Raw genomic sequence first — 25,616 nt, forward strand, 5'->3', positions numbered from 1 at the left:
TTCTGAGCTCTCTCTGGGGTAGTTACCATCACCACCCTTTTAATGTATGTGGTCTGTGAAACCTGTCTGAGTATAGGTTAAGGCTGAGAGCATTGGTTAGGTGGCTCCTGTCCTGCTAGCCTCCCTCAGGGAGTTCCTTCACTCACCTTTGTCAAGTCCACAGAATACTTGGTGCTCAGCTGTTCCAAAGTTAACTTGTGATCGTCCTGAGAGGATAGCAGAGTATTGAGGGAGAGGTGGTGACCTCTGATCATTTCCAGGGAGAGGGAGGAACAGTAAGGGGGAAGAGGGATGGCTCTGGACTGTGGGTAAGATATCAACAGGCTGAGGGTTGAGGAATGTTTTCAGAGGGCAGTTGGTCAGCACCTATTTATTTTGGGTTTTCTCACCATGACCACTTCCTTCTTCAGGTCCTCCATAGCTATCTTCTGTTTTTTCTTCTTCACCTTTGTTTTATCCCTTTTCAGCCCCCTACTAGGTCTTGGGCTTGGATTTTGCTCATGGGAAGTCATTGTTTCCCTTTCCCCCCCAACTCCCGTAGTTGTCCCTGGATATAGCTGATCCAGCTCAACTGGTGGGATAAAAGCAGAGAGGGGGAGTGAGGTAACAGAGAGTGGGGGGGGGAGGGGTGAGAAGGACAGAAATGGTGTGAAGAGTGAAGAGGGGAGGGGATAGAGCAGTGAGGAGAATAAAGTGATTAGGAGAAAAAGAGGGAAGGGAGAGAAGTGAAATGGAAGAGTTAGGCAGTGAAGAAGTGAAGGGAAAGGGGAGCGAGGAGGAGAGGACTAAGAGAAAACTAAGAGAGAAGTGCAAAGGTCAGAGTGGGGAGATGTGAGAGAAAGAGAGTGAGGGGGTTAAGGCTGTAGCAGTCAGAGGTGGGAGGGGAAGTGTTAGGAACAGAGAGGGAGAGGTGAGAAGCGTCTGGGGCCTGAGAGAGTTACCTGGAGGCAAAAGAGTGAGGAGATGGAGTTGAGGAAATGAAGTTGAGGGCCTGAGAGAAGAACGGGTAGATGGTAAATATGTGCTTAAGCGATGAAGATGCCACAGGGTCCTGAGCAGGTAGGAAGTGCAGTGGTAGTGGAGGGGCCAGGTGGGCTTCAGGACATGCTGGGATCCCAGCCCTAGGCTTGTGGGCACCATGGCAACAGCCCAGGTCTGCCATCACAAAGGCTTCATGAAAGTTCTAACCAAGAACCCAGAAGTCTCAGCCTCTGGGTATGAGGGTGATTGGAGTAGGTTCTAACACAGAGAGAATTTCAGTTTGAGGGCAAAACTAGAACAAAGCCTCAGTTTGGTACTTAGAAGTACCTTAGATAGCTGACTTAAAAAATAAAGCAGGCACTCTGTGTGTGAGTACACTTTTGCTGAGGCGCACTTTCCTGCCAGCATTGACCTTGCACTTTTAGTTTTAGATCAGACAGCAGGATAGTTCAGATCTTGCTTGGCCTTTTGAGTCAGAATCCTGGCTCCTCTGCTTACTAGTTGTGTGACTTTGGGCAAGTTACTTAACATCTATGTGCCTCTGTTTCTTCATCTGAGAAGGGGACACCATCTACTTCTCAAGAAATCAAGAGCAAGGATTAAATCAAGGTGCTCTATGGAAAGTACAATGTCTAACATATATAGTATGTGCTCAATAAATAGCTTGAATTAACTATGAGTTTTATTGTGGCTTAATGTGCAGCTCTTCTCAGTGAGAGTAAACATGTGCTTTTTCATGTGATAACATTGTGCTTTCTCATTTTAATATGACATGTCTGTCTCTTCCATTCACCTTCTTTGCATTTAGGTAAGTGATTTGTTTGTATTAACTTCATATGTTTTATGTATGTCATACTATTTTTCTTCCCAAAAAGATGATGCAGATATATATTTCTATCATTTATACATTTTTTCATCTCACATATATTTTCTGTTTCTATTGTTTAATATTTAATTGCATTTTAAAAATATTACTGTGTCAGATAATATCTATCTTGGTGCTACTTCAATCCTCTGTCAATATTCAGAAATAGAAATGTTGCCTACCCAGCTGGGAAAAAAGTAGTCTGTTTCTTTAATAGGTTGGACTTTTCTTCTCTATTAAAGATGTACACACATGTGCCTGACCTGTGGTAACACAGTGGATAAAGTGTCCACTTTGAATGCTGAGATTACCGGTTAGAAACCTTGGGCTTGCGTGGTCAAGACACATCTGAGAAGCAACTACTATGAGTTGGTGCTTCCCACTCCTCCTCCCTGCCTTCTCTCTCTCTCTCCCCTCTCTCTAAAAAATCAATAGATAAAAACTAAAAAAAAAAGTACAATGTGGTGGTGCAACGGATTGAGCATTGGCCTGAAATGCTGAGGGCCCCAGTTTGAAAACCGAAGGTCATTGGCTAGAAGCACAGGATTGTCAACGTGATCCCAAGGTCACTGGCTTGAGCCCATGAGGGGAAAATAGCTGTGTTAGGCTTGCTCACAGTTTTACTGGCTGCAAGCACTTTGTGCAATTAGTGCAGGAGCATGTGACAGCACTATTGTAAGGATATAAGGGCATCCACTCAGGGTCGATGGGATTAGATTGTGCCCCACCACTGAGAAGTGCAGTTGGTTTCCTGATTCCTTGCCCTCCACTGTGAAAAGCTGGTTTTCCTTTCCCTTTGTATTTTTTCTTTTTCTTTCTTCTTTTGGCTTGCCTGTCTTTGTGAGCCTCCAATAAATTAGAATGGCCCACCATCCTCCAGCTTCATAGTTCCTTTACTATCTGCCTGAATTCAATGAGAATCTGCATGGCCACGCATTAGCCATACAGCCCAAGGTCACTGATTTAGCAAGGATTCACTGGCTCAGTTTGAGCCCCTCACTCCAAAAAGGCACATATGAGAAGCAATCGATAAATGACTAAAGTAAAATAACTAAGAGTTGATGCTTCTTCTCATCTCTCTACTCACCCTCCCTTCCCGACTTTTTCTCTCTAAGAAAAAAAAAAAGTACAAATAAAAACAAAGTTCCACTTTCTATCTCCCCAGTGCCGATGTTAACTGCTGTTGACAGTGTGCTGCATGGCCTTCCAATCTCTTTCTATGTTTATACAAACAGCTATCATGAGAGAGACACTTTTTTTTTTTTTTTTTTTTCATTTTTCTGAAGCTGGAAACAGGGAGAGACAGTCAGACAGACTCCCGCATGCGCCCGACCGGGATCCACCCGGCACGCCCACCAGGGGCGACGCTCTGCCCACCAGGGGGCGATGCTCTGCCCATCCTGGGCGTCGCCATGTTGCGACCAGAGCCACTCTAGCGCCTGGGGCAGAGGCCACAGAGCCATCCCCAGCGCCCAGGCCATCTTTGCTCCAATGGAGCCTTGGCTGCGGGAGGGGAAGAGAGAGACAGAGAGGAAGGCGCGGGGGAGGGGTGGAGAAGCAAATGGGCGCTTCTCCTGTGTGCCCTGGCCGGGAATCGAAGAGAGAGACACTTTTTTAAAAATAAATTTTTATTAATTTTAATGGGGTAACAATAAGTCAGAGTACATATGTTCAAAGAAAACATCTCCAGGTTATCTTGTCATTCAATTATGTTGCATACCCATCACCCAAAGTCAGATTGTCCTCCGTCACCTTTATCTGGTTTTCTTTGTGCCCCCCCTCCCCGTTCCCCTCCCCACCCCATAACCACCACACTCTTGTCCATATTGAGACACTCTAAACTTTTATAGAATCAACTCTCTTATTTTTCAATCTGTCATGTCTGTGAAGCTTTTTAGTGACTATAAGGCATTTGATATACTGTATTTTTTCCTTTTTATTTATTGGGGTGACATTTTATACTCTGTAATGACCATGGTCTATTCAATCATTCCCATGACTGATGGATTTATAGACTATTTTTCACTTAATTTTTTGACCATTAAAAACATTAGCGCACTTCCAGGCAAGACTGCAGCGTAGGTAAACATGGTACTCACCTTCTCCCACAACCACACCAAAATTACAACTAAACTACAAGACAACTATCATTTAGAATAGCCTGATCTCTGACTCAGTGGAAGTCCTACAACTAGGGAATTAAAGAAGAAGCCACATTGAGACTGGTAGGAGGGGTGGAGATGCAGAATGGGTTGGCATCACACCCATGTGTGGTGGATATAAATTGGGAGTGATATCTTGGCTGCAGAGGGCTTCCTGAGGAGTGAGGGGTCCCAGGCACACACCAGGCCACCCATCCCAGGTTCTAGTGCTGGGAAGAGAAGACCCCATAACTTATGGCTGTAAAAACCAGCAGGGATTGAAGATGAAGGAGGGCTGTTGAAGTCCCATGCAGTCCCTCTTAAAGGGCCTGCACACGGACTTACTCTAACACACTATCCTGAGCTCTAGCACTAGGGCAGCAGATTGAAAGGCACTAGAGACCTATGGGGAGGAACTGAATTGTCTGGCATTAGGATGAGAGTTGGGGAGCAGCTTACTCCAGACAGAAGTGCTAGCAGAGTCCAGCTCCTCCCTACCTTCTCTCTCTGTCTCTCTCTCTCTCTCCTCTATTAAAAAAAAACAAAAACAAAAAACAAACTCAAATAAAAGCATTAAAAAAATATACGGTGGTAAATCTTAAAAAAAAAAAAAAAAAGAAGTGCTAGCAGAGGCCATTGTTCCTTCGATGAGTCCTCCTGCTGTTGAGCCAGAAAGGAGGTGCTGTATCTGAGGCTTCATCAATTCAGCTCACATTGTTGGCCCTACCCTGGTGATTCCCTGAGGCCCTCCCCCATTCAAATTTCAGGCCCATTCATCAGCTGTTTCCAGTGGCTTTTTCGTACAAATGACCTGTCTTAGCTCATGTTTCAGATTTTCTTAAATTTCTCAAATAAGCAGCATCTACTCTCAGCATGTCTCATACTTCTCACTAAGTGGCCCCGACCCCAGCACTAGCAGCAGCTGGCCTTGGTTCGCAACTTGGCCTCTCTTGTGCACCTCCAAGCTTAACACAAGTAGCAGCAATCCGCAGATCACTTTGTATTTTATGCCAAGTGGCCCCAGGCAGAGCACAGGTAGTGGTTGACCTTGGCCTGCACCTCCTGGGAGGCCCTGGAGGCAGCACATCCCATCCTGTGGACAACTTCAGACCATGTCTAAGCATCACTACCCAGCCACCTTCACAAGTGACACACTCAAGGGGTGGACTCAGTGGGTACCAGAGTCCCACTGAAGTAAGTCCTACTCTGTAGTGTGGGCTCCTGCACAGCTGATTCTCCACTGTGGTTGGAGGTCGGTGGTCAGTGGTTGCAGCCAGTCCTTGTAGTTGATCAGCCTGGGGGTAAATCCGTCCCATTAATGTGCCAACAGCAATCAAAGCTTAACTATAAGAGGAGGGTGTACACAGCTCACATGGAGGTGTACCTGAGTGCCCAGCTTCAGTGATCTAGAAGGCTGTGCCATCTGACCCTGCAGAATACCTACTACATTAGGGCCACTCTACCAAACCTGGGAGATGTAGCAGCCTACTTAATACACAGAAACAAACACAGGAAGGCTGACAAAACGAGGAGACAAAGAAACATGTCCCAAATGAAAGAACAGAACAAAACTCCACAGAAAAAACTAAACTCAATGGAGACAATCTACTAGATGCACAATTCAAAACACTGGTTATAAGGATGCTCAATGAACTTAGAACCGCAACAGCATAAAAAAGGACCAGTCAGAAATGAAAGATACACTAACTGAATGATTTACAAGGAATCAACAGTAGAGAAGATAAAGCTAAGAATCAAATCAGTGATTTGCAGTGTAAGTAAAACCCACACAATTAGAACAGCAAAAAAAAAACAACCAAAAAACAAAAAATCCTAAAAATTAGAATCATGTAAGGAGCCTTTGGGACAACTTCAAGTGTACTAACATACGCATATTGGGGTGCTGGAATAAAAAGAGAGCAAGAAGTTGAAACCTTATCTGAAAAAATAATGACAGAAAATTTCCCTAACCTGGTGAAGGAAATAGATATACAATTCCAGGATGTACAGGTAGTCCCAAAACAACATGAACCCAGCCCTGGCCTTGTAGCTCAGTTGGTTAGAGTGTTGTCCTGATATGCTAACATTGCAGGTTTGATCCCCAGTCAGGGCACATGCAAGAATCAACCAATGAATGCATAAACAAGTGGGACAACAGAGCAATGCCTCTCTTTCTCTTCTTTACTCTCTAAAGTCGGTTAAAATACATAAACCCAGCCCTGGCTGGTTGGCTCAGCGGTAGAGCGTCGGCCTAGCATGCAGAGGACCCGGGTTCGATTCCCGGCCAGGGCACACAGGAGAAGTGCCCATTTGCTTTTCCACCCCTCCGCCGCGCCTTCCTCTCTGTCTCTCTCTTCCCCTCCCGCAGCCAAGGCTCCATTGGAGCAAAGATGGCCCAGGCGCTGGGGATGGCTCTGTGGCCTGTGCCTCAGGCACTAGAGTGGCTCTGGTTGCAACATGGCGACGCCTAGCATGGGCAGAGCACCGCCCCATGGTGGGCGTGCCGGGTGGATCCCAGTCAGGCGCATGCGGGAGTCTGTCTGACTGTCTCTCCCTGTTTCCAGCTTCAGAAAAATGCAAAAAAAAAAAACCCAAACAAACAAACAAAAAATATATAAACCCAAAGAAGCCCACACCAAGACACTTCATAATTAAAATACAAAAGGTTAAAGACAAAGAGAGAATCTTAAAAGCAGCAAGAGCAAAGCAGTTAATTACCTACATGGAAGCTCCCATAGACTGTCAGCTGATTTTTCAACAGAAACTTTGAAAGCCCAAAGGGATTGGCAAGAAATAGTCAAAGTAATGAAAAGCAAGGACCTACAACCAAGATTACTCTACCCAGCAAAACTATCATTTAGAATCAAAGGCCATATAAAGAGTTTCCCAGACAAGGAAAAGCTAAAGGAGTTCATCACCACCAAACCAATATTACATGAAATGTTAAAGAGTCTTCTTTAAGAAGAAAAAGATAAAACTAGTAACAATGAAATGGCAATAAATACACATCTCTCAAAAATGGAATCTAAAAAACAAAATAAATGAATAAGCAGAATAGAAACAGACTCATAGATACAGAGAACATTTTGATAGATCAGATGGTTTGGGGGGATGGGTTAAAAGGTGAAGGGATTAAGAAGTACAGACTGGTTGCTACAGAACAGTCATGGGGAATGTAAAGTGCAGCATAAAGAATATGGTCAATAATATTCTAATAACCATGTATGGTGTCAGATGGGTTTGAGATTTACTGAGATGATCACTTAGTAAGTTATGTAGTATCTAATCACTGGGATGTACACCTGAGACTAATATAATAATGTATGTCAACTATAATTAAAAAATGAAAATGATTTAAAAATGAAAAATAAATTAGTATATTGGCACCCTTATCAGAGCTACCTTTAGGCCCTTGAGCTTCAATTTCTATAGAACCAATTCCTGTTTCTGAATCATAGGATACTCTCATTTAAAATCTTGATTCTGTCTGATTTCTTTTCAAAAGGGCTCTTCTCATCTATATCCCAGGAACAAAATACAAGGATGTCTACTCCCCACACCTTTGATTATAGTGGATGATCTTGATCTTTTACATTTTTATCATTATGTTTGGTGAAATTTGGTATCATATACTTTTTTTTTTTTTTCTGAAGCTGGAAATAGGGAGAGACAGTCAGACAGACTCCCGCATGCGCCCGACCGGGATCCACCCGGCACGCCCACCATGGGGCGGTGCTCTTCCCACCAGGGGGCGATGCTCTGCCCATGCTGGGCGTCGCCATGTTGCGACTGGAGCCACTCTAGCGCCTGAGGCAGAGGCCACAGAGCCATCCCCAGCGCCCGGGCCATCTTTGCTCCAATGGAGCCTTGGCTGCGGGAGGGGAAGAGAGAGACAGAGAGGAAGGCACCGCGGAGGGGTGGAGAAGCAAATGGGCGCTTCTCCTGTGTGCCCTGGCCGGGAATCTAACCCGGGTCCTCCGCACGCTAGGCCGACGCTCTACCGCTGAGCCAACCGGCCAGGGCCGGTATCATATACTTTTAATGTGCATTTTTGTATTGTTTAGGAGAGAATTTTTCTGATATTTATTGTTTTTCTCGATTTCATTTTTATTTTTGTTAATTGTTATTCTTATCATTTGTTCCATTTTTTGGTTTCTTTTTCCTATTGGTTTGTAGAAACCACTTGTCATAGGCATTACAAATATTTTCTCCCATTTGTTGTATAGAATGTACACCATAAAATCCTTAAGAACAACGGTAGAATTAAAGTTAAAATCACCAAGTTCATATATGCTCTATGTGACAACAGCACTCAGCCCAGCCTTGCACATATGAGAGCCTCCAAAGAACTTTACTCACATTAAATCCATTGAAATTATTTTTAGAAACCTTATTCTGTTCCAGAGATTTTAGCTCAAAAGTCTACCTCTTTAGGGAGGCTTTCTCTCTCTGTTTGCCAAATCCAAAATGGCCCCTCTTACATGCAGCCCTCAACCCATCACTTCACTTTTAGTCTTCACTGCACTTTTTGCCTTCTGACATTATCTTGCTTATTTAGCTGTTTCTTTGTGATCCTGGGGACCTCTCCTGGCTTAGTCATGGTTGTGTACTCAGCTCCTAGAATACTTCCTGCCACAGAGTGGTTTGTCCACAAATAGTTTCTAAATATATGTTCAATGAATAATTAATTTTCAGGTTTTATCTCAATGTTAAAAAGTTTGCAAATCATCATTTGTATCAGCTATATTTTAAAATCTGTTAGGGTAAATATGTTAGTATCACAGTTTACTTAATAATTACTTATAAAAACTCTAATATTCATGCCCAATCACTCTTGTAGCTAAATGTCAAAACAAACATGTCATGTTTTATAAAATTAGAGTGAATATTTTGATTAGTATTGAATTGACTCTTAAAATTTTTTTTTTTATCCCTAGCTGGGTGGTTCAGTGGATGAATAGAGCATTGTCCTGGTGTGCTAAGGTTGCAGGTTTGATTCCTGGTCAGGGAACATATGAGAAGCAACCAGTGAGTGTACAACTACATAGAACAACTAAGTGAAACAACAAGTTGATGCTTTTCTCTCCTCTCTCTCTCACTCAAATCAATGAAAAAATTAAAATAAATTTTTATTTTAAAATTACAGTTGACATTCAATATTATATTAGTTTCTGCTGTACACCATAGTAGTTAGATATTTATATAATTTTTTTAATTTTAATTTTAATTTTTTTTTTTTACAGAGACAGAGAGAGAGTCAGAGAAAGGGATAGATAGGGACAGACAGGAATGGAGAGAGATGAGAAGCATCAATCATCAGTTTTTCATTGCGACACCTTAGTTGTTCATTGATTGCTTTCTCGTATGTGCCTTGACCATGGGCCTTCAGCAGACCGAGTGACCCCTTGCTTGAGCCAGCGACCTTGGGTCCAAGCTGGTGAGCTTTTGCTCAAACCAGTTGAACCCATGCTCAGGCTGGCAATCTCGGGGTCTCAAATCTGGCCCTTCCGCATCCAGTCTGACACTCTATCCACTGCGCCACTGCCTGGTCAGGCGATATTTATATAATTTACAAAATGATCTCCTCGTAAGTCTTGTATGCACCTGACACCAAATATAGTTATTACAATATAATTGACTATATCCCATAAGCTGTACTTTACATCCCATGACTAGGTTGTAACTGCCAGTTTGTACTTCTTAATCCTTTCACTTTTTTCACCATCCCCTTCCCTTCATCTTTTCACCCTGCTCCCCAACCTCCCATCTGGCAGTCATCAGTTTGTTCTCTGTATCTATGAATTTGTTTCTGTGGTTTTTTTTGTTTTGTTTATTTTTTGAGAGAGGGTGAGAAAGAGACAGAAAGGGACAGAGAAGCATCAACTCATAGTTGCAGCACCTTAGTTGTTCATTGATTGCTTTCTTATATGTGCCTTGACTGGCGGAGGGGCTTCATCTGAGCCAGTGGCCCCTTGCTCAAGCCAGCAACCTCAGACTCAAGCCAGTGACCTCAGGCTTCAAACCAGTGACCTTTGGGCTCAACCCAGTGACCATGGGGTCGTGTCGATGATCCCACACTCAAGCCAGCAACCCTGTGTTCAAGCTGGTGAGTGTGTGCTCAAGCTGATGACCTCTGGGTTTTAAACCTGGGTCCTCAGCATTGTGTCTCTTTAATTGTTCATTGATTGCTTGTCATACATGCCTTGACCCAGGGGCATAAGCTGAGCCAGTGACCCCTTTCTCAAGTGACCTTGGGTTCAAGCAGCGACTTTGGGATTATGTTGATAATCCCAGGCTCAAACTGGTGATCCCATGTTCAAGCTGGTGAGCCCACACTCAAACCAGCAACCCCTTGCTCAAGTTGGTGAGCCTGCACTCTACCTGTCGACCTTGGAGTTTCAAACTGGGGCCCTCAGCATCTTGGGCCAAAGCTCAATTTCCTAAGCCATTACCAATTAGGCTGTCCATTTGTCATTTGATGGAAGCATTAAATCAATTTATGTTTAAAGTGACTATTGATAGATATATAGTTATTTATATTCTTGTTGTTTTGTATATTTCTACCTTTCTGTAGTGTTATATTTGGATTCCTTTCCCTTTATTTATTGTACTTCTCTTATTGACGTTTGGTTTGCAGTTATCATGTGCTTCATAAATACCAAATGATGTTTATAGCAGTCTATTTTAAGTTGATGGTCGCTTAAGTTTGAACACATTTTAAAATCACTACCATTTTTATTCACCCCCTAAATATTGATGTTTTTAAAATTTCTATTTATTTACTTATTTATTTATTTATGAGTAGAGGAGATACAGAGACAGACTCCTGCATGCACCCCAACCGGAATCCACCTGGCAACCCCCATCTGGGGCTAATGCTCTGCCCATCTAAGGCCTTGTTTGCAACCAAGCTCTTTTTAGCACCTGAGGTGGAGGCTCCACGGAGCTATCCTCAGCACCCAAGGCTGATGCACTTGGACCAATAGAGCCATGGCTGTGGGATGAAGAGAGAGAGAGAGAGAGAGAGAGAGAGAGAGAGAGAGAAGGGGAGGAGTGGAAAAGCAGATGGTTGCTTCTCCTGTGTGCCCTGACCAGGAATCAAATCTGGGGCATCCACATGCTGGGCTGATGCTGTACCACTGAGCCAACCAGTCAGGGCTTTTCAATTATGTTTTACTACTTTTGTGTGTGTGTGTTTGTATGTATTCCTTAATTTACTATTGTAATTATACATAATCTTCGTATTTTTGCCTTTGAAGTTTTGTACGTAGTAGCTTTAGTGTTGGTTAATCCACTACTTTTATTATGTGTGTGTTTGCCTTTGTCAGTGAGTATTTTTTCTTTGCAATATTTTCTTATTCATATTTTTTATTTTTTTTCTTCTTTAAGAAATCCCTTTCATATTTCTTGGGTTGATGGTGAGGAACTACTTCAGCTTTTTCTTGTCTGGAAAGCTCTTTATCTCTCCTTTGATTCTAAATGATAGCTTTTCTGGGTAGAGTAATCATGGTTGTAGGTCCTTACTTTACACCACTTTAAATATTTTGTGCCAATCCCTTATAACCTGCAAAGTTTCTGTTGAGAAATCAGCTGACAGTTTTGTGGGAGCTTCCAGGTAGGTAACTAACTGTTTTGCTCTTGCTACTTTTAAGATTTGTTCTTTTTGCCTGATCAGGCTGTGGCGCAGTGAATAGAGTTTTGGAGGACCCAGGTTCGAGACCCCGAGGTCGCCAGCTTGAGTGCGGGCTCATCTGATTTGAGCAAAAGCTCACTAGCTTGGACTCAAGGTCTCTGGCTCGAGCAAGGGGTTACTCGGTCTGCTGAAGGCCTGTGGTCAGAGAAAGCAATCAATGAACAACTAAGGTGTCGCAGTGAAAAACTGATGATTGATGCTTCTCGTCTCTTTCTGTTTCTGTCTGTCTCTATCTATCCCTCTCTCTGACTCTCTCTCTGTGTCTGTAAAAAAAAAAAAGTTTATTCATTCTTTTTAACTTTTGCTATTATTATTATTATTATTATTATTATTTGTGACAGAGACAGAAAGAGAGAGAGAGAGAGACAGAGAGAGGGACAGATAAGGACACACAGACAGACAGGAAGGGAGAGAGATGAGAGGCATCAATTCTTTGTTGTGGCTCCTTAGTCTCCTTAGTTGTTCAATGATTGCTTTCTCATATGTGCTTTGACTGGGGGACTACAGCAGAGCATGTGACCCCTTGCTCAAGCCAGTGACCTTGGGCTCAATCTAGCAACCTTTGGACTGAAAACAGCAAACATGAGGTCATGTCTATGATCCCACGCTCAAGCCAGCCACCCCGCACTCTAGCTGGTGAGCCCTCACTCAAGCTGGGTGAGCCCATGCTCAAGCGGTGACCTTGGGGTTTTGAAACTGGGTCCTCTGCATCCTCCGATGCTCTATCCACTGCACCACTGCCTGGTCAGGCCCTATTATCTTTTTATTTGAAAGGGAGAAAGAGACATCAATTTGTTGCCACACTTATCCATGCATTCACTGGTTGATTCTTTGATTCTTGTATGTGCCCTGACTGATGATCAAAACTGCAACATTGGTGCATTGGGATGATGCTCCAACCAACTGAGCTACAGCCAGCGATAATTTTTGCAATTTTACCTATGATGTGTCATGATGTTCATCTTGTTTAGGACTCTGTGTTTCCTAGACCTGTAGTTTTATTTTCTTTGTCAAGTTAGGGAAGTGTTCAGTTATTTCTTCAAATGGGTGTTCAATTCCTTGTTTTCTCTTTTCCTGCTGGTATGCCTGAGATGTGAATGTTGTTATACTTGATGTTGTTCCAGAGGTCCCTTAAACTATCCTTATTTTGAGAGGTTCTTTTTTTGTTTTGCTGTTCCAATTGGGTGTTTTTTGCTTCCTTATTTTCTAAATCTTTTATTTAATTCTCTGCTTCATCTAATTTGTTGTTAATTCCATCTAATATATATATATTTTTTATTTCAGTTATTGTATTCTTTCTTCTTTCCTTTTTTATTTTTTTTGATTTGCAAGAGAGAGAGAGAGAAGAGTGAGAGACGAGCATCATCAACTTATAGATGCTTCACTTCAGTGGTTCATTGATTGTTTCTCATACATGCCTTAATTGGGCTTACGTGGAGCCAGTGATCCCTTGCTCAAGCCAGTGACCTTGGGCTCAAGCTAGAGACTTATCCTGCACTCAGGACAGCAACCCTGCACTCAAGCTGGCAAACTCATGCTCAAGCCAGCAACCTTGGGGTTTTGAACTGGGGACCTCAGCATCCCAGGTTGATCCAGTGGTGGGATTCAGCCAGTTAGCAGTGGTTCAGCAGAACCAATACCTAGTTTTTTTGTTGAGTTTGGCAAATGAGTTGTTAAAATGGCACTTGTAATCAGGGTTCTCTCTAAGGTGGCTGCCTGGGCAGCTGTCCAGTGTAGAAATCACAAATTTACGTTCCTTGCTCTTTTTAAGCATTCATCTGAACAACAGCATATTCTAAGCACTTATAGTAATGTTCATTCTGTCCATAGGTGAAAAAACTTTCAAGTGAGAATGCCAATCAAAAGCAATATGGAAATAGCTTAAATAACAGTTTTTTTTGTTTTTGTCAGGTATTATTTAATATTTTTTATTAATAATTTAAAACTCTCTCTTTTTTTTAACAGAGACACAGAGAGAGTCAGACAGAGGGATAGAAAGGGACAGACAGACAGAAACAGAGAGATGAGAAGCATCAATCATTAGTTTTTCGTTGCACATTGCGATACTTTAATTGTTCATTAATTGCCTTCTCATATGTGCCTTGACCGTGGGCCTTCAGCAGACCGAGTAACCCCTTGCTTGAGCCAGTGACCTTGGGTCCAAGCTGGTGAGCTTTTGCTCAAACCAGATGAGCCCACGCTCAAGCTGGCGACCTCGGGGTCTCGAACCTGGGTCATCTGCATCCCAGTCCGACACTCTATCCACTGCACCACTGCCTGGTCAGGCTAAAACTCTTATAATCTAGTTTTGTGTGCCTCTTTTATTGTTCTTATTTAATTATTAAATGCGTGAAATAATAAACTACCTTTTGGTATATTTTTTTATATACCTAAAATGGTCATTAGAACAGAGAAGCAGTTGTTAAATTATTTGAATTCCACCACTGGCTTTATCCACTGTGCCACCACTGGTCAGGCCTGTGTTTTCCCTGTGTGTGTGTGTGTGTGTGTGTGAGAGAGAGAGAGAGAGAGAGAGACAGACAGACAGACAGACAGAAAGGGAGAGAGATGATGAGAAGAATCAACTATTAGTTGCATCACTTTAGTTGTTCATTGATTACTTCTCATATTTGCCTTGACACGGGGGGCTCCAGACAAGAAAGTGACCCCTTGCTCAAGCCAGTGACCTTGGGTTCAAGCCAGTGACCTTGGGCTTCAAGCCAGGAACCTCTGGGTTCAAGCCAGGGATCATGGGGTCAAGTTGATGATCCCGCGCTCGAGCTGATGGTGTTGGGGTTTCAAACCTGGGTCCTCAGAGTCCAGGTATATGTTCTATCTGTTGCTCTACCACTGGTCAGGTTTTTTTTCCCTTAGTTTTTTTATCTCCTTTTTAAATGTTTCCTATCTCTTTGTTGAAATTCTCACTGAGGCCTGACCTGTAGTGGCGCAGTGGATAAAGCGTTGACCTGGAAATGCTGAGGTCGCCGGTTCGAAACCCTGGGCTTGCCGGGTCAAGGCACGTATGGGAGTTGATGCTTCCAGCTCCTCCCCCTTCTCTCTCTGTCTCTCTCTCCTCTCTCTTCCTCTCTAAAAACAAATAAATAAAATAAAATTTTAAAAAAATAGGAAAAAAAACAACTTAAAAAGAAAAAGAAATTCTCACTGAGATCATCTATTTTACCTGTAAGTTCATTAAGCATCCATATAACCAATGTGTTGAACTGCGTATCTGATAGATTGCTTGCTTCCACTTTGTGTGGTTCTGGAGTTTTGTTTTGTTCTTTTATTTGGGACAGTTTTCTTTGTTTCCTCATTTAGGCTGCCTTCCTGTGTTTTTTCCTATATATTAGGTAGTTATGTCTCCCAATTTTGGCAAAGTAGCCTTATGTATCTAGTAGGTGTCCTATGGGGCCTAGCGGCTCAGCCTTCCTGGTCACCTGAGCTGGGTGCTCCAGGGGTGTCCCTTGAGCAGGTTGTTTGTGCCCTTCTGTTGTAGTTGAGCCTTGATTGTTGTTGGCATGTAAGTGGGTAGATTGATTCTCAAGCTGACTGGCTGTGAGGACTGGCTGTGACTACAGTGGACAAGCTGTTATGTGTGGGCTGACCTCATGAATCTAGATTTAATTTAGTGGGGCTCCTGGGTCTGCTAAATCTACTTTTCGGGTATGTCATTTGTGGCACTAGTTTGGTAGTGCTCTAGAAGGTCTGAAACTGGCCATCAGTTGTGCTGGGGTCTCTTGGGAGGAACTTTGAAATGTTTATCTCAGGGCCACCTTATAGAAGGGTCTATGGGTAGTAGCTGCCTGTGCTGGGTTTGTAGGTGCTTGGGAGCGGTTATGCTGTGAACCAAGATTGGCTGCCACTAATGCTTGGCCTAGCACTGCTCAGCAAGAGGGACAGGACATGTTAAGGCTTGCTGTGCTTATTTGGAGTTTGTGGACATTTAATGTTATTTAATTTTTTTACAGAGACAGAGAGAGTCAGAGAGAGGGATAGATGGGGCAGACAGGAACGGAGAGAGAGATGAGAAGTATCAATCATCAGTTTTTTGTTGTGGCACTTTAGTTGTTCATTGATTGCTTTCTCATATGTGCCTTGACCGCGGACCTTCAGCAGACCAAGTAACCCCTTGCTCGAGCCAGTGACCTTGGGTCCAAGCTGGTGAGCTTTGCTCAAACCGGATGAGCCGCGCTCAAGCTGGCGACCTCAGGGTCTCGAACCTGGATCCTCTGCATCCACTGTGCCACCGCCTGGTCAGGCTGGACATTCTAGAAATTTTAGGAATGTCTTCAGCATGGGCCCAGGCTGGTAGTTTGAGTGGATAAGCTTTTGAAAGAGGTTGGGGCCTGGAGCCTGAATGGGGTGGGGCAGGGCATCAGGGAATCATTAGGGTGAGGCTAGCAGTGTCAGCCAGGTTAGTCATAACTCAGATTTGGCATTCACCTGTACCTGCAGGCTGTGTGAGGAAAAGGCTCAAGAAAGGAACAGTGGGCCATGGCTGGTTGGCTCAGTGGTAGAGCATCAGCTCAGTGTGTGGATGTCCTGCGTTCGATTCCCTGTCAGAACACACAGGAGAAGAGCCCATCTTCTTCTCCACCCCTCCCCCTCACACTTCTCTCTCTCTCTCTCTTCCTTTCCTGCAGCCATGGCTCGATTGAAGTGAGTTGGCCTGGCTGCTGAGGATGGCTAAATTGGTTCCACCTCAGAAGCTAAGAAGAGCTTGGTTGCTGAGTAATGGAGCAACGCCCCAGATTGGCAGAGCATTGATTGCACCCTTCAACCCTCAACTTGAAGTCAGACAATTCAGTTCCTTCTCATACATCCATGGCACTTTCAAGCTGCTGACCCTTCTCTGGACCTTAGGCCAAGTGTTCGTCAGTGAGTTTAAGCAATATCTAGGTTTATAGCAGTCCTTTGTCTCACCCATGAATTGGATTAACTCTTTTTTTTTTTTGCAAGAGAGACAGAGAGAGGGACAGATAGGAACAGACAGATGGGAAGAGAGATGAAAAGCATCAATTTGTTGCAGCACCTTAGTTGTTCTTTGATTGCTTTCTCATATGAAGCTTGACTGGGAGGCTACAGCAGACCAAGTGACCCCTTGCTCAAGCCAGTGACCTTGACTTTCAAGCCAACAATTTCTGGGTTCAAGCCAAAGATTATAGGATTACGTTGATGATCCCATGCTCAAGCCAGCGACCCCACGCTCAAGGTGATGAGACTGCGCTCAAACCAGATGAGCCTGAGCTCAAGCTGGTGACCTCAGGGTTTCGAACTTGAGACCTCAGTGTTGCAGGTCCACACCCTATCCACCGCACCACCATTGGCCAGGCTCCTCTAACATTTAAATCAGTAATAGATGCTAAATTTTACTGATAACCTCATCATTTTATGAAATAATTATTTAATCATCTTTTTAGTGAATGTTAGTTGTCAGTTTTCTGTATAATGTACTGTACTTTTCTTGCAGTCTACTATTTGGTGGTAGTCAAATTACCCATATTTTATTTATTGATTGATTTTAGAGAGAATGGAAGGGAGAGAAAGAGAAACATAGATTTGTTGTTTCACTTATTTATGCATTCATTGGTTGATTCTTGTATGTGCCCCGACTGGGGATCAAACCTATAGCTTTGGCATAGTGGGGTGATGCTCTAACCAACTGAGTTACCTGGCCAGGGTGTTATACATATTTTAAATTAAATTCTATCAAAACCATATTTGGCTCATAAAATAAGCTGAGCAATATAAAATTATTTTCTATATTTTAATATAGTTAAATAATTATATAAGAATGCTTTTTGGAGAATCTGGGAAAATTTTTCTACTGAATTCACTGGAGTCAAGGATGTTTTTAAAAGACTCACTTTGTATTAAATGTTTTCCTTTGACACTAATCTAATCATTCCTTATTTTTTTTATTGCATTCTTAGGGTTATGGATATTTATCTTGTCATCTGTCTGATGAATCATCATGTTTTTGATTCATTAGATAACAGGGAAATGCCATGAAAAGCATTCTACCTGGGCCAGAAGTTGGCCTGAACATCTATATAATCGTACATCCAGTAGTAAGATTCTCTCACCGGTTCATCTAGCAGTTTCTTGAATATCTTTGTATCTTTTTTCCTAACCTGCTACTGCATCTTTAAGATCATACCCTCTCCCTTTCTCTGGTTCTAATCACAGGCTCTGCCTAGCTTCTACTGCTCAAAGATTCATCATCCACAAATTCCTGGTTTCCTTTGCAGCTTCCCCAGTTCAGTGAATCATGGGCCTGGCCAGCTTTCTCTGTGTCCACAGTTGTCCTGTCCCTGTAGCTGCAAAGGAGGGTGGCATAGTGGTTAGAAGGTGGCCCTGTAGCCTGACTAGTCTAGGTTTCAATCTTTATTTGGATGCTTATCACTTTTTTGTTGTTGTTGTTAAGGAGAGAGAAATCTCGGGATAGACAGGAACAGACAGACAGGAAGAGAGAGAGATGAGAAGCATCAGTTTTTCATTGCAGCACCTTAGTTGTTCATTGATTGTTTTCTTATATGTGCCTTGATCAGGAGGCTCCAGCCAAGCCAGCGACCCTTTGCTCAAACCAGCAACCTTTGGGCTTAAGCCAGTGCCCATGGGGTAGCGTTTTATAATCCCATGTTCAAGCTGGCAACCCTGTGCTCAAGCTGGTGAGACCATGCTCAAGTCTCCAACCCTGGGGTTTGAGCCTGGGTCCTCAGCATCCCAGGCAGATGCTCTATCCACTGTGCCACTGCCTATTCAGGCTGGACGCTTACTACTTGCAAAACTTTGAATATATAATTTAACCTTTCTGGCCCTAGCTAATTGGCTCAGTGGTAGGGCGTTGGCCTGGTGTGTGGATATTCTGGGTTCGATTCCCAGTCAAGGTACACAGGAGAAGGGACCATCTGCTTCTTTATCCCTTCCCCTCCCCCTTCTCTATCTCTTTCTCTCTTCCCCTTCTGCACCATGGCTCAATTGTTTTGAGGGAATTGGCCCTGGGTGCTGAGGATGGCTCCCTGGAGCCTCCACCAAAGGTGCTAAAAATAGCTCAGTTGCCAAGTCAACAGCCCTAGATAAACAAAGCATTGTAAATAGGGGGCTTGCCAGTGGCTCCTAGTTGGGGTGCATGCAGGAGTCTGTCTCTCTGTCTCTCCTCCTCTCACTTGAAATTTTTTTAACCTTTCTGAGGCTTAATTTTCTCATATATAAATTAAAGATAATAATAGTATACATCTTATTGGATTATGAGGATTCTTTCAGTCATCCCACCAACATTTATTGTCTAATTAATATGTGTCAGGCATATTTTAGGTGCTAAAGATAAAGGTGATGAACACACACACACAAAATCCTTGTGTGCATGAAACTTACTCTGGAGAAAGAGTTAGGCAGATAAACTATAAAAGTATAAACCAATAAACTAACAACAGCTGTATAGATATTTGAATTATATGTATATATTTTTGTATATTATGCATGTATGTATGTATGAACGTATCTATCTATCTATATATTTATCATCTATTTATTACTATATTCTTATATCTCTCTATCTACCTCAATTTGAGGTGGTAAATATTTACAAATAAAATCAAAGACAATAGGGAAAGAAGTGCCAGTTATTTTATTTGAGGTGACATGTGAGGGCCTTTCTGAGGAGGCCATGTTTAAGGAGCAGTCTGTATGAAGTGAGGAAGCCGGGCTTGTGAATAAGTAGGAAAACGTGACCCTGGCAGAGGAACTCTCAAGATACAAGGCCCTGAGGTTAGACCAAATGAGACTATACAAATAAAGGTTTGGCATAGTTATGGCACAAAGCAAGCTGCCAAAGGGTCCAGGAACTGACTTCTGACTGCTATTCCAAGATCCTGGCATATGGTTGTAAGTGTGGGTGTCTTCCTCTCTCCCACTTCCATGGAACCCTGGAGGAATGCACACCACCCATCAACCCCTCCTTCTCCAGCCCGTAAGGCCTCTCCCTCCTGCCCGTCCCCCTCTATCCATGAAGGTTTCTAAAGTCTGCTACATGGTGAGTCTCAAGGATTGCTTTTACTTTTCCCTCCATCCACCAAAGAAAGCACCCAGAACAGGGCTCTGCACACAGTATAGAATGTTAATTGGTGCTGACGACAGGGGCCTTTCAGCCCACCATCTTCTTCTCTCACCCCCTCCGATTTAGAATGGCCTGATTTTGGTCTGAAACAAAAACTAGAAGTGGGCCCAAAGATTTGGGTCTCAATAGACTGATATGCTGTTTCCTGACCTGAACAACCCTTTGTGGCTCTTGGGCTGGGTTCAGCCATGAGAAAGGAGGCCCTACTATATTTTCTTCTAGATCATTTTACACCTGAACTTTTTCTCTTCTAGCTTTCTCCACTGATACCATCTGCTTCCAGATTATTTCCCTCCTATTCCTGTCTCCTGTCCTCTTTTTTAAAGCTTTCTCTGTTTAAAATTTATAAAAAAATTGATTTGAGAGAGGAAAGGAGAGAGAGAGAGAGAGAGAGAGAAACCAATTAGTTGTTCCACTTACTTATGCATTCATTGGTGATGCTTGCATACACCCTGACTGAAGATGGAATTCCCAGCCTTGGCATATCGGGGACAAGCTCTAATCCACTGAGCTACTCAGCCAGGGCTTGCTCTTGTTTTCTCTATAAGCCAAATCGTGCCTCAGCACAGATTTCAATACCTCAGTTTGGGAGAGAGGCAAGTATTAAGTATAGAAATCTGAATTACAGAAGAGATCTCTTTTTTCATAAAGAAATGCAATTTTATTATTTTTAAGTACATATTTAGTGCCTCAAACTAATGTCTTATAAAAGGTCACCAAGTAAAAGGTCTTGCAGATGTTTTTTTAACAAATACATAAGAATTGATGATAATTAGCCCATACACTCACTACTTTTAAATGGAAATTTCTAAAGTGCTTGAAAAGGATTGGTTTAGGTAGAGCAGATATGCCATCCTTAGCAATATTGTTTATACTCTTAATTTATGAAACAAATGCCTTTTGTATTGATAGTGCAAAGGTAAACTTTTGTCCACAGTCAATAAATCTCAAATTAATCAGGCCCAAATTATTGTGGTTTCCCACTTAGTTTTCCAAGCCCAGGGCAGTGACTCACTTACTTCAAGGGACTTCTGATAAAGTAGAATTCCAGTGTAACGAAGAAACAGACCTTGGGAGGTGGCTTATGGGCTGAGCTAAAGTTTGCTTTTTGTGCTTCCTTCCTTTCTGCATCAGATCTTCCATTTTCCTTAGGTGTCTCTTACTGTTTTGTTCATCTAGGTCTCTCTATAGGACATTCTCTGTGCCTTCTAAGCCAGCCTTAAAGAATGGGCAGAGTTGCCTGCAGAACTAGGTGGGGAGGGGGCAAGGGAAGGAAAAGTATCTGCTGTAGGAACCGGAAACCAATTACTCATTTTAGGGAAAGTGAGTACTATGAACATGAGCATGAAGGGCCCTTGCCTGGGAGGAACAGTCCTTCTGACTGAGAGGTCAAAGGTAGGTCCCCTAGGGCTTTCCCTCTGGCCCAGAGGTTTGAGCATTTTCATGACCTAAACTGATTCTGCATGTCTCTGGAAGACAGGAAGTTTCTGGGAACCCCTCCACAACAATTCCAGCTTTAGGCCAGGGAATGGCTGGCTTGGCAGTGTCTAGGAATGATGTAGGTTCATCAGCATGGCCATGAAGGGGAAGGGAGTGGGAGGGGCAGTAAATATAGTGGCCGCTATCCTTCTCAGAAGAACATAGGACATCTGAGTTCTTAGCATTCTAAAGGACAGGTGTTATCAAATGCATGTGATTGAGAGAGCTGGAGCTTACGTGACACCTGGGCCTAATGAACCAAACAGACCACAAAGCAAGGGGCAGTGGGACCTCTGTGGCCCATGGGTGTGGGATCTCAGTGGAGCTCCCTGGATTGCCTTCTGGTCCTGCCTCTGCTGCTACTCTGATGACATTTGAATTTGGTCTGCTGGCAGGACACTGTCAGAGAGCAGGACACAGAGCTGGAACCCAGATGTCCATCTGGAGATTCCAGACATCAGATGCCCTGTCATTGATCTCTCTTTTCTTTCCTGCCTCTCCCATTGTTGTTTCCCTTCTCTAAGAACCTCTGTATCTGCCCAGCTCTCCTCTAGGGGTTCCTACCTTGACTGGGAGACAGGCTGGCTTCTCCAACCAGCTTCCCTTTCTGACCTCGACAGGGGGAACCATTTGTGATTTCTAGGTCAGAGGGGGAAGCAGGGGACAGAGCTGGGCCAGAAGTAAATGAGGGGTGAAGGTGGGAAGTGGGATGAGGCTGGAGAGATAAGGAGACATTGGTGACCTGAGATGGTTTCCTTCCTCCTGGTTAGACATGCCCCTGCCTTCAGATGTTGATCTGTTTTAGTGGGAGATGGGGGTGAAGGGATAAGGAGTGAAAGGGGCTGGAGTAACCTTCAATTCTTCATAAAAATAGACAACCTGAGGGAGTGGGATGGAGCAGGATCTGGGGAGAGTGTCTAATCTGACTGTTCAGAGTTAGGTCTCTGGGACAATAACCCCAAGCTTATTCAGCCACTCCCCTCAATTTAACCTAGTGAATTGCCTCATCCTCTCTCCCTCAAATCTTCCCCTAAAAACCACACTGGTTTTTCCACCCCTCTCCATCACCATCCCTGCAACTCCTCCAGGGCACTCCATCTTTCTCTTGCTTGGTTCTTCTTTGCAGAGGGCTCAGTAATATGTCTCCTTTTCCACCCAGCCTGTTAAAGAGATTGGGGATGGGGTTGCAAGGTGAGCATAAAAGGAGACAAAGGGGCTTGGGTGGTTGGTTGAGGTCAGGTGAGTAGGAGCCTGAGGAAGAGGGTTGAGGTAATTAGCTGTGAGCTGGTGGAAAGGGAGGGAAGAGAAAACCCAGTGAGCTGGGTCACAGATTAGGGGAAAGGAAAGGCTTGTATTTTGCACAGCAGAGGGTGGGCAGAGACTAATAGGGGGTGAAAATGCAAATATCCACATTGGCTATTCAGCTTGCACATGAGTTTCTAAAGGGGAAGGCTCCTATTGTTGCTGAGCAGAAATGTGGTCATGGAGTTGGCAGCTCTTGTAATCTTCCAGGAGAAGTCAGAAATTTGGATTTTATGTGAAGGCTCCCAAGTTTTAAATATTAGGCAATAAAAAAACACATCACCAGAGTGAGGGGGATATGGGGTAGGGGTTTGGAGTAAGGGTATAAAGAGGGACAAATATAAGGTGACTAAGGTGACGAAGGATGATTTGACTTTGGGTGGTGGGTATACAACATAATCAACTGTTCAAATGATGTGGAGGTGTTTACCCCCAAATCTATGTACTTTTGCTGATTGATGTCACCCTGTTAAATTTAATTTTCTAAATAAGAAAAAAAGCAAACTACATACACATCTGCACAATATAGGGCAGGCTAAATCAAACACTACCCATGGACTGCTTTTGGCTTATAGGCCATCCTTTTTCAACCTCTAGAAAGGGATCAAAATGTTTTCTGGAAGAAAATACTTTGTTGATGCCTGGGAATCAGGAGGTCTTGTTTCTAGTGTCAGTTGTGCTGCTCCTTGCTTTATGAGCCTGAACAAATAAATTCACCTCTGTACTCTCTTTATCTGTAAAATGCAGAGGTGGGACAGGGGATGTGGAGGCAGAGGTGGGTTAAGGTCGGTTGAGGCCCTGGGCGCAGAAGAAAATATTGAGCCCCTTACATTAGAAAAAGGTGTAAAGTTGGGGTTTTGCGGGGCCCTTTAGAAGTTGGGGCCCAGGGTGCGCACCCAGTGTGCCCCACTGTTAAACCTGCCTCTGCCTGGAAGGCCTTTCTAATTCTGATGTTCTGTGATTCCAGGTGGAAGGTTCAGCACCTTGGAAACCACCTGTGCCTTAGGAAGGAGAAGAATCTGAGAGAAGTAGGGTGCAGGGAACAGGTTCCCAGAGTCAGGCTCCTAGGACCTGGGACCCTGGGATTGGAAGGCACTGAAGAAAGGAGCGAGGCTCTTTAGTTGAAATGGAATTTGGGTTGTGAGCCCTGGAGGGCAGCCAGCAGTGGGAGTCATAGTTGCTGGGGGTTGAGGTGAGGTGCAAGGTGCTTACCGCCAGGATATCGCCTCAGGATGAGCTTCCGGACCTCATCATAGATGAAGATGAGAAGACTGTAGGGAAAGGCGCAGAACCACCAGGTGACTCTGAAAGAAGTGTGTGCAGGGGGATGTTAGGAATATTAGAGGCTGGTCACATAAAGGAGGATTTGAATGAATTAGAATTTGGATCCTGGAAGATGCTAATCTTTTAAAGAAGCACTCACTTTAGCGGGTACATACGGAGGGCCACACCCATGCCTGGGCAGTAAGATAGAAAGGCAGCCAGTGCTGTCTCTTCCAGGAGCCCAAAAATCAAAATCTTGTTCCTGAAAAGGCAAAGAAATGAGGGTAGGTAGTATTTGAAGGAAGGGCAAGAAGGGAGAGATCCAGGGAGACCCTTGTGGTGGAAGGCAAAGACGCAGGAAGGAATGCCAGGGGAGGTTCATAAACGACATCTTCCAGTGCCCTCTGCAGACACCTTCTCATGCTGTATGTAATCCAAGAAAAATTTTCTCTACTATTTATCCTTATTCATTTTATCCCTTATTGTTGTCTCTTTTATGTGTTGAGTGAAGTGCTCTGTTCTGGAAAACAGAGCTTAACATGAGCTTCCTTCTGGAGACATGAGACCTGCCTTCAGTCAGCTTATAATCTTGTTATTGCTCCAGGAAAGTGGTCTGTGGAAGAGTCATCTCCTCAACAAAATGCCTTGAAAGCTCCTTCAATTCAAGGCCCACCTATGTCTTCTACATCCTCTTATCTCCCACAGACCCTGGTAGCTGTTGGTTGTAGATATTCAATAGAGAAGAGAACATTAGCAGAAGGAAAGCTCACTGGAGAGTAAACGAATAATGTATGTTTACTATGTCAGAATTGAGAAGCAAAATAGAATAAAGTTCTGAGGGCAGTTTCTGGAGTCAGACAGGTGGCATCTACTCCCAGAGCTGCTGGCTTTTGGTTATAAGTAATGTTTCTTTACTTCTCTGAGCCTTGTGTTCCTTCTCTGTAAAATGGAGATATTACCTTTATATTGTAAGATTGCTGGGAAAATCATGGGAAATATTGCATGAAAAACTCTCAAACATGGGAAGTGCTCAGTCGTATTATTACTTAACCTTTTATAACCTTGTGCTCTTTACCTCTTTATGGCTTTTAAGCCAGTGATTCCAAAACCTTTCACTAACTAGAGACCCTCTTTTTTTTTTTTTTCTATAAAGGCCACGTTTTAATTAATTTTTGTCTCGCAAGCTGCATTCGTTAATAAGTAGTGACTATATTCCCTATTTAAAATTAGACATATATTATATTCACTGTACTTCATACCTAGGCTTCTGCCTAAGAAGGACACTTTGGTGAGTCTGGAAGCCTTCTCAGAGAAAAGTGCTTAACTTCCATAAAGCTTTTTGAACAATGGAAATAATATCTCAGAGGACCCCTGAGGGCCAAGGGACCTCAGGGGGGGCCTGAGGTGCTGAGGTCACGCCTCTCGACCAAGGGACTTGCTGGTATCAGTACTCCCCCTACCCAGCCTGACTTTTGTTTCTTTTCTGTTTGCCTCTTGGGTGGGCTCTATTCAGCTAGTGATGTTCCCACTTTCCTGTGCCCCATGCACTGCACAGTAAGTCCCAGCCCAGAACTAGACCCAGTTTCTTGGACTCTCTGCTGCTTGTTCTCTTCTCACTGCATTTTTCCCACTAAGTGTTTTTAGCTCACTGGTATCGCTTTTCTTCACGTTACCTTTATTTACCTAACAGACTTTTCACTTTTCTCTCCCTGGGCTTTTAAGTGCTATGAACTTCATCAGAGTTTTGGCATCTTTTTTTTTTTTCTTTTTTCT

General features: G+C 43.4%; 2 protein-coding genes across 2 annotated transcripts in view; both read right to left on the minus strand.

The window, feature by feature from the left end:
* The window catches only part of LOC136323339 (sodium/potassium-transporting ATPase subunit alpha-4), a 36,628-nt gene extending 36,209 nt beyond the window's left edge, over positions 1–419 (minus strand). The window contains exons 1-2 of the mRNA XM_066255166.1: positions 390–419; positions 147–206 (exon numbers count right to left, since the gene is read on the minus strand). Coding sequence (XP_066111263.1) covers positions 147–206; positions 390–419 — 90 coding nt within the window. The remainder of the gene's footprint in view (positions 1–146; positions 207–389) is intronic.
* Positions 420–19,293: 18,874 nt separating this feature from the next.
* ATP1A2 (ATPase Na+/K+ transporting subunit alpha 2) overlaps positions 19,294–25,616 on the minus strand; it is a 29,035-nt gene continuing 22,712 nt past the window's right edge. The window contains exons 21-23 of the mRNA XM_066261675.1: positions 24,004–24,105; positions 23,793–23,884; positions 19,294–22,438 (exon numbers count right to left, since the gene is read on the minus strand). Of these exons, the coding sequence (XP_066117772.1) occupies positions 22,410–22,438; positions 23,793–23,884; positions 24,004–24,105 (223 nt within the window). The 3' untranslated portion in view covers positions 19,294–22,409. The remainder of the gene's footprint in view (positions 22,439–23,792; positions 23,885–24,003; positions 24,106–25,616) is intronic.

This window comes from Saccopteryx bilineata, chromosome 2 (assembly GCF_036850765.1).
Source record: "Saccopteryx bilineata isolate mSacBil1 chromosome 2, mSacBil1_pri_phased_curated, whole genome shotgun sequence".
NCBI lineage: Eukaryota > Metazoa > Chordata > Mammalia > Chiroptera > Emballonuridae > Saccopteryx > Saccopteryx bilineata.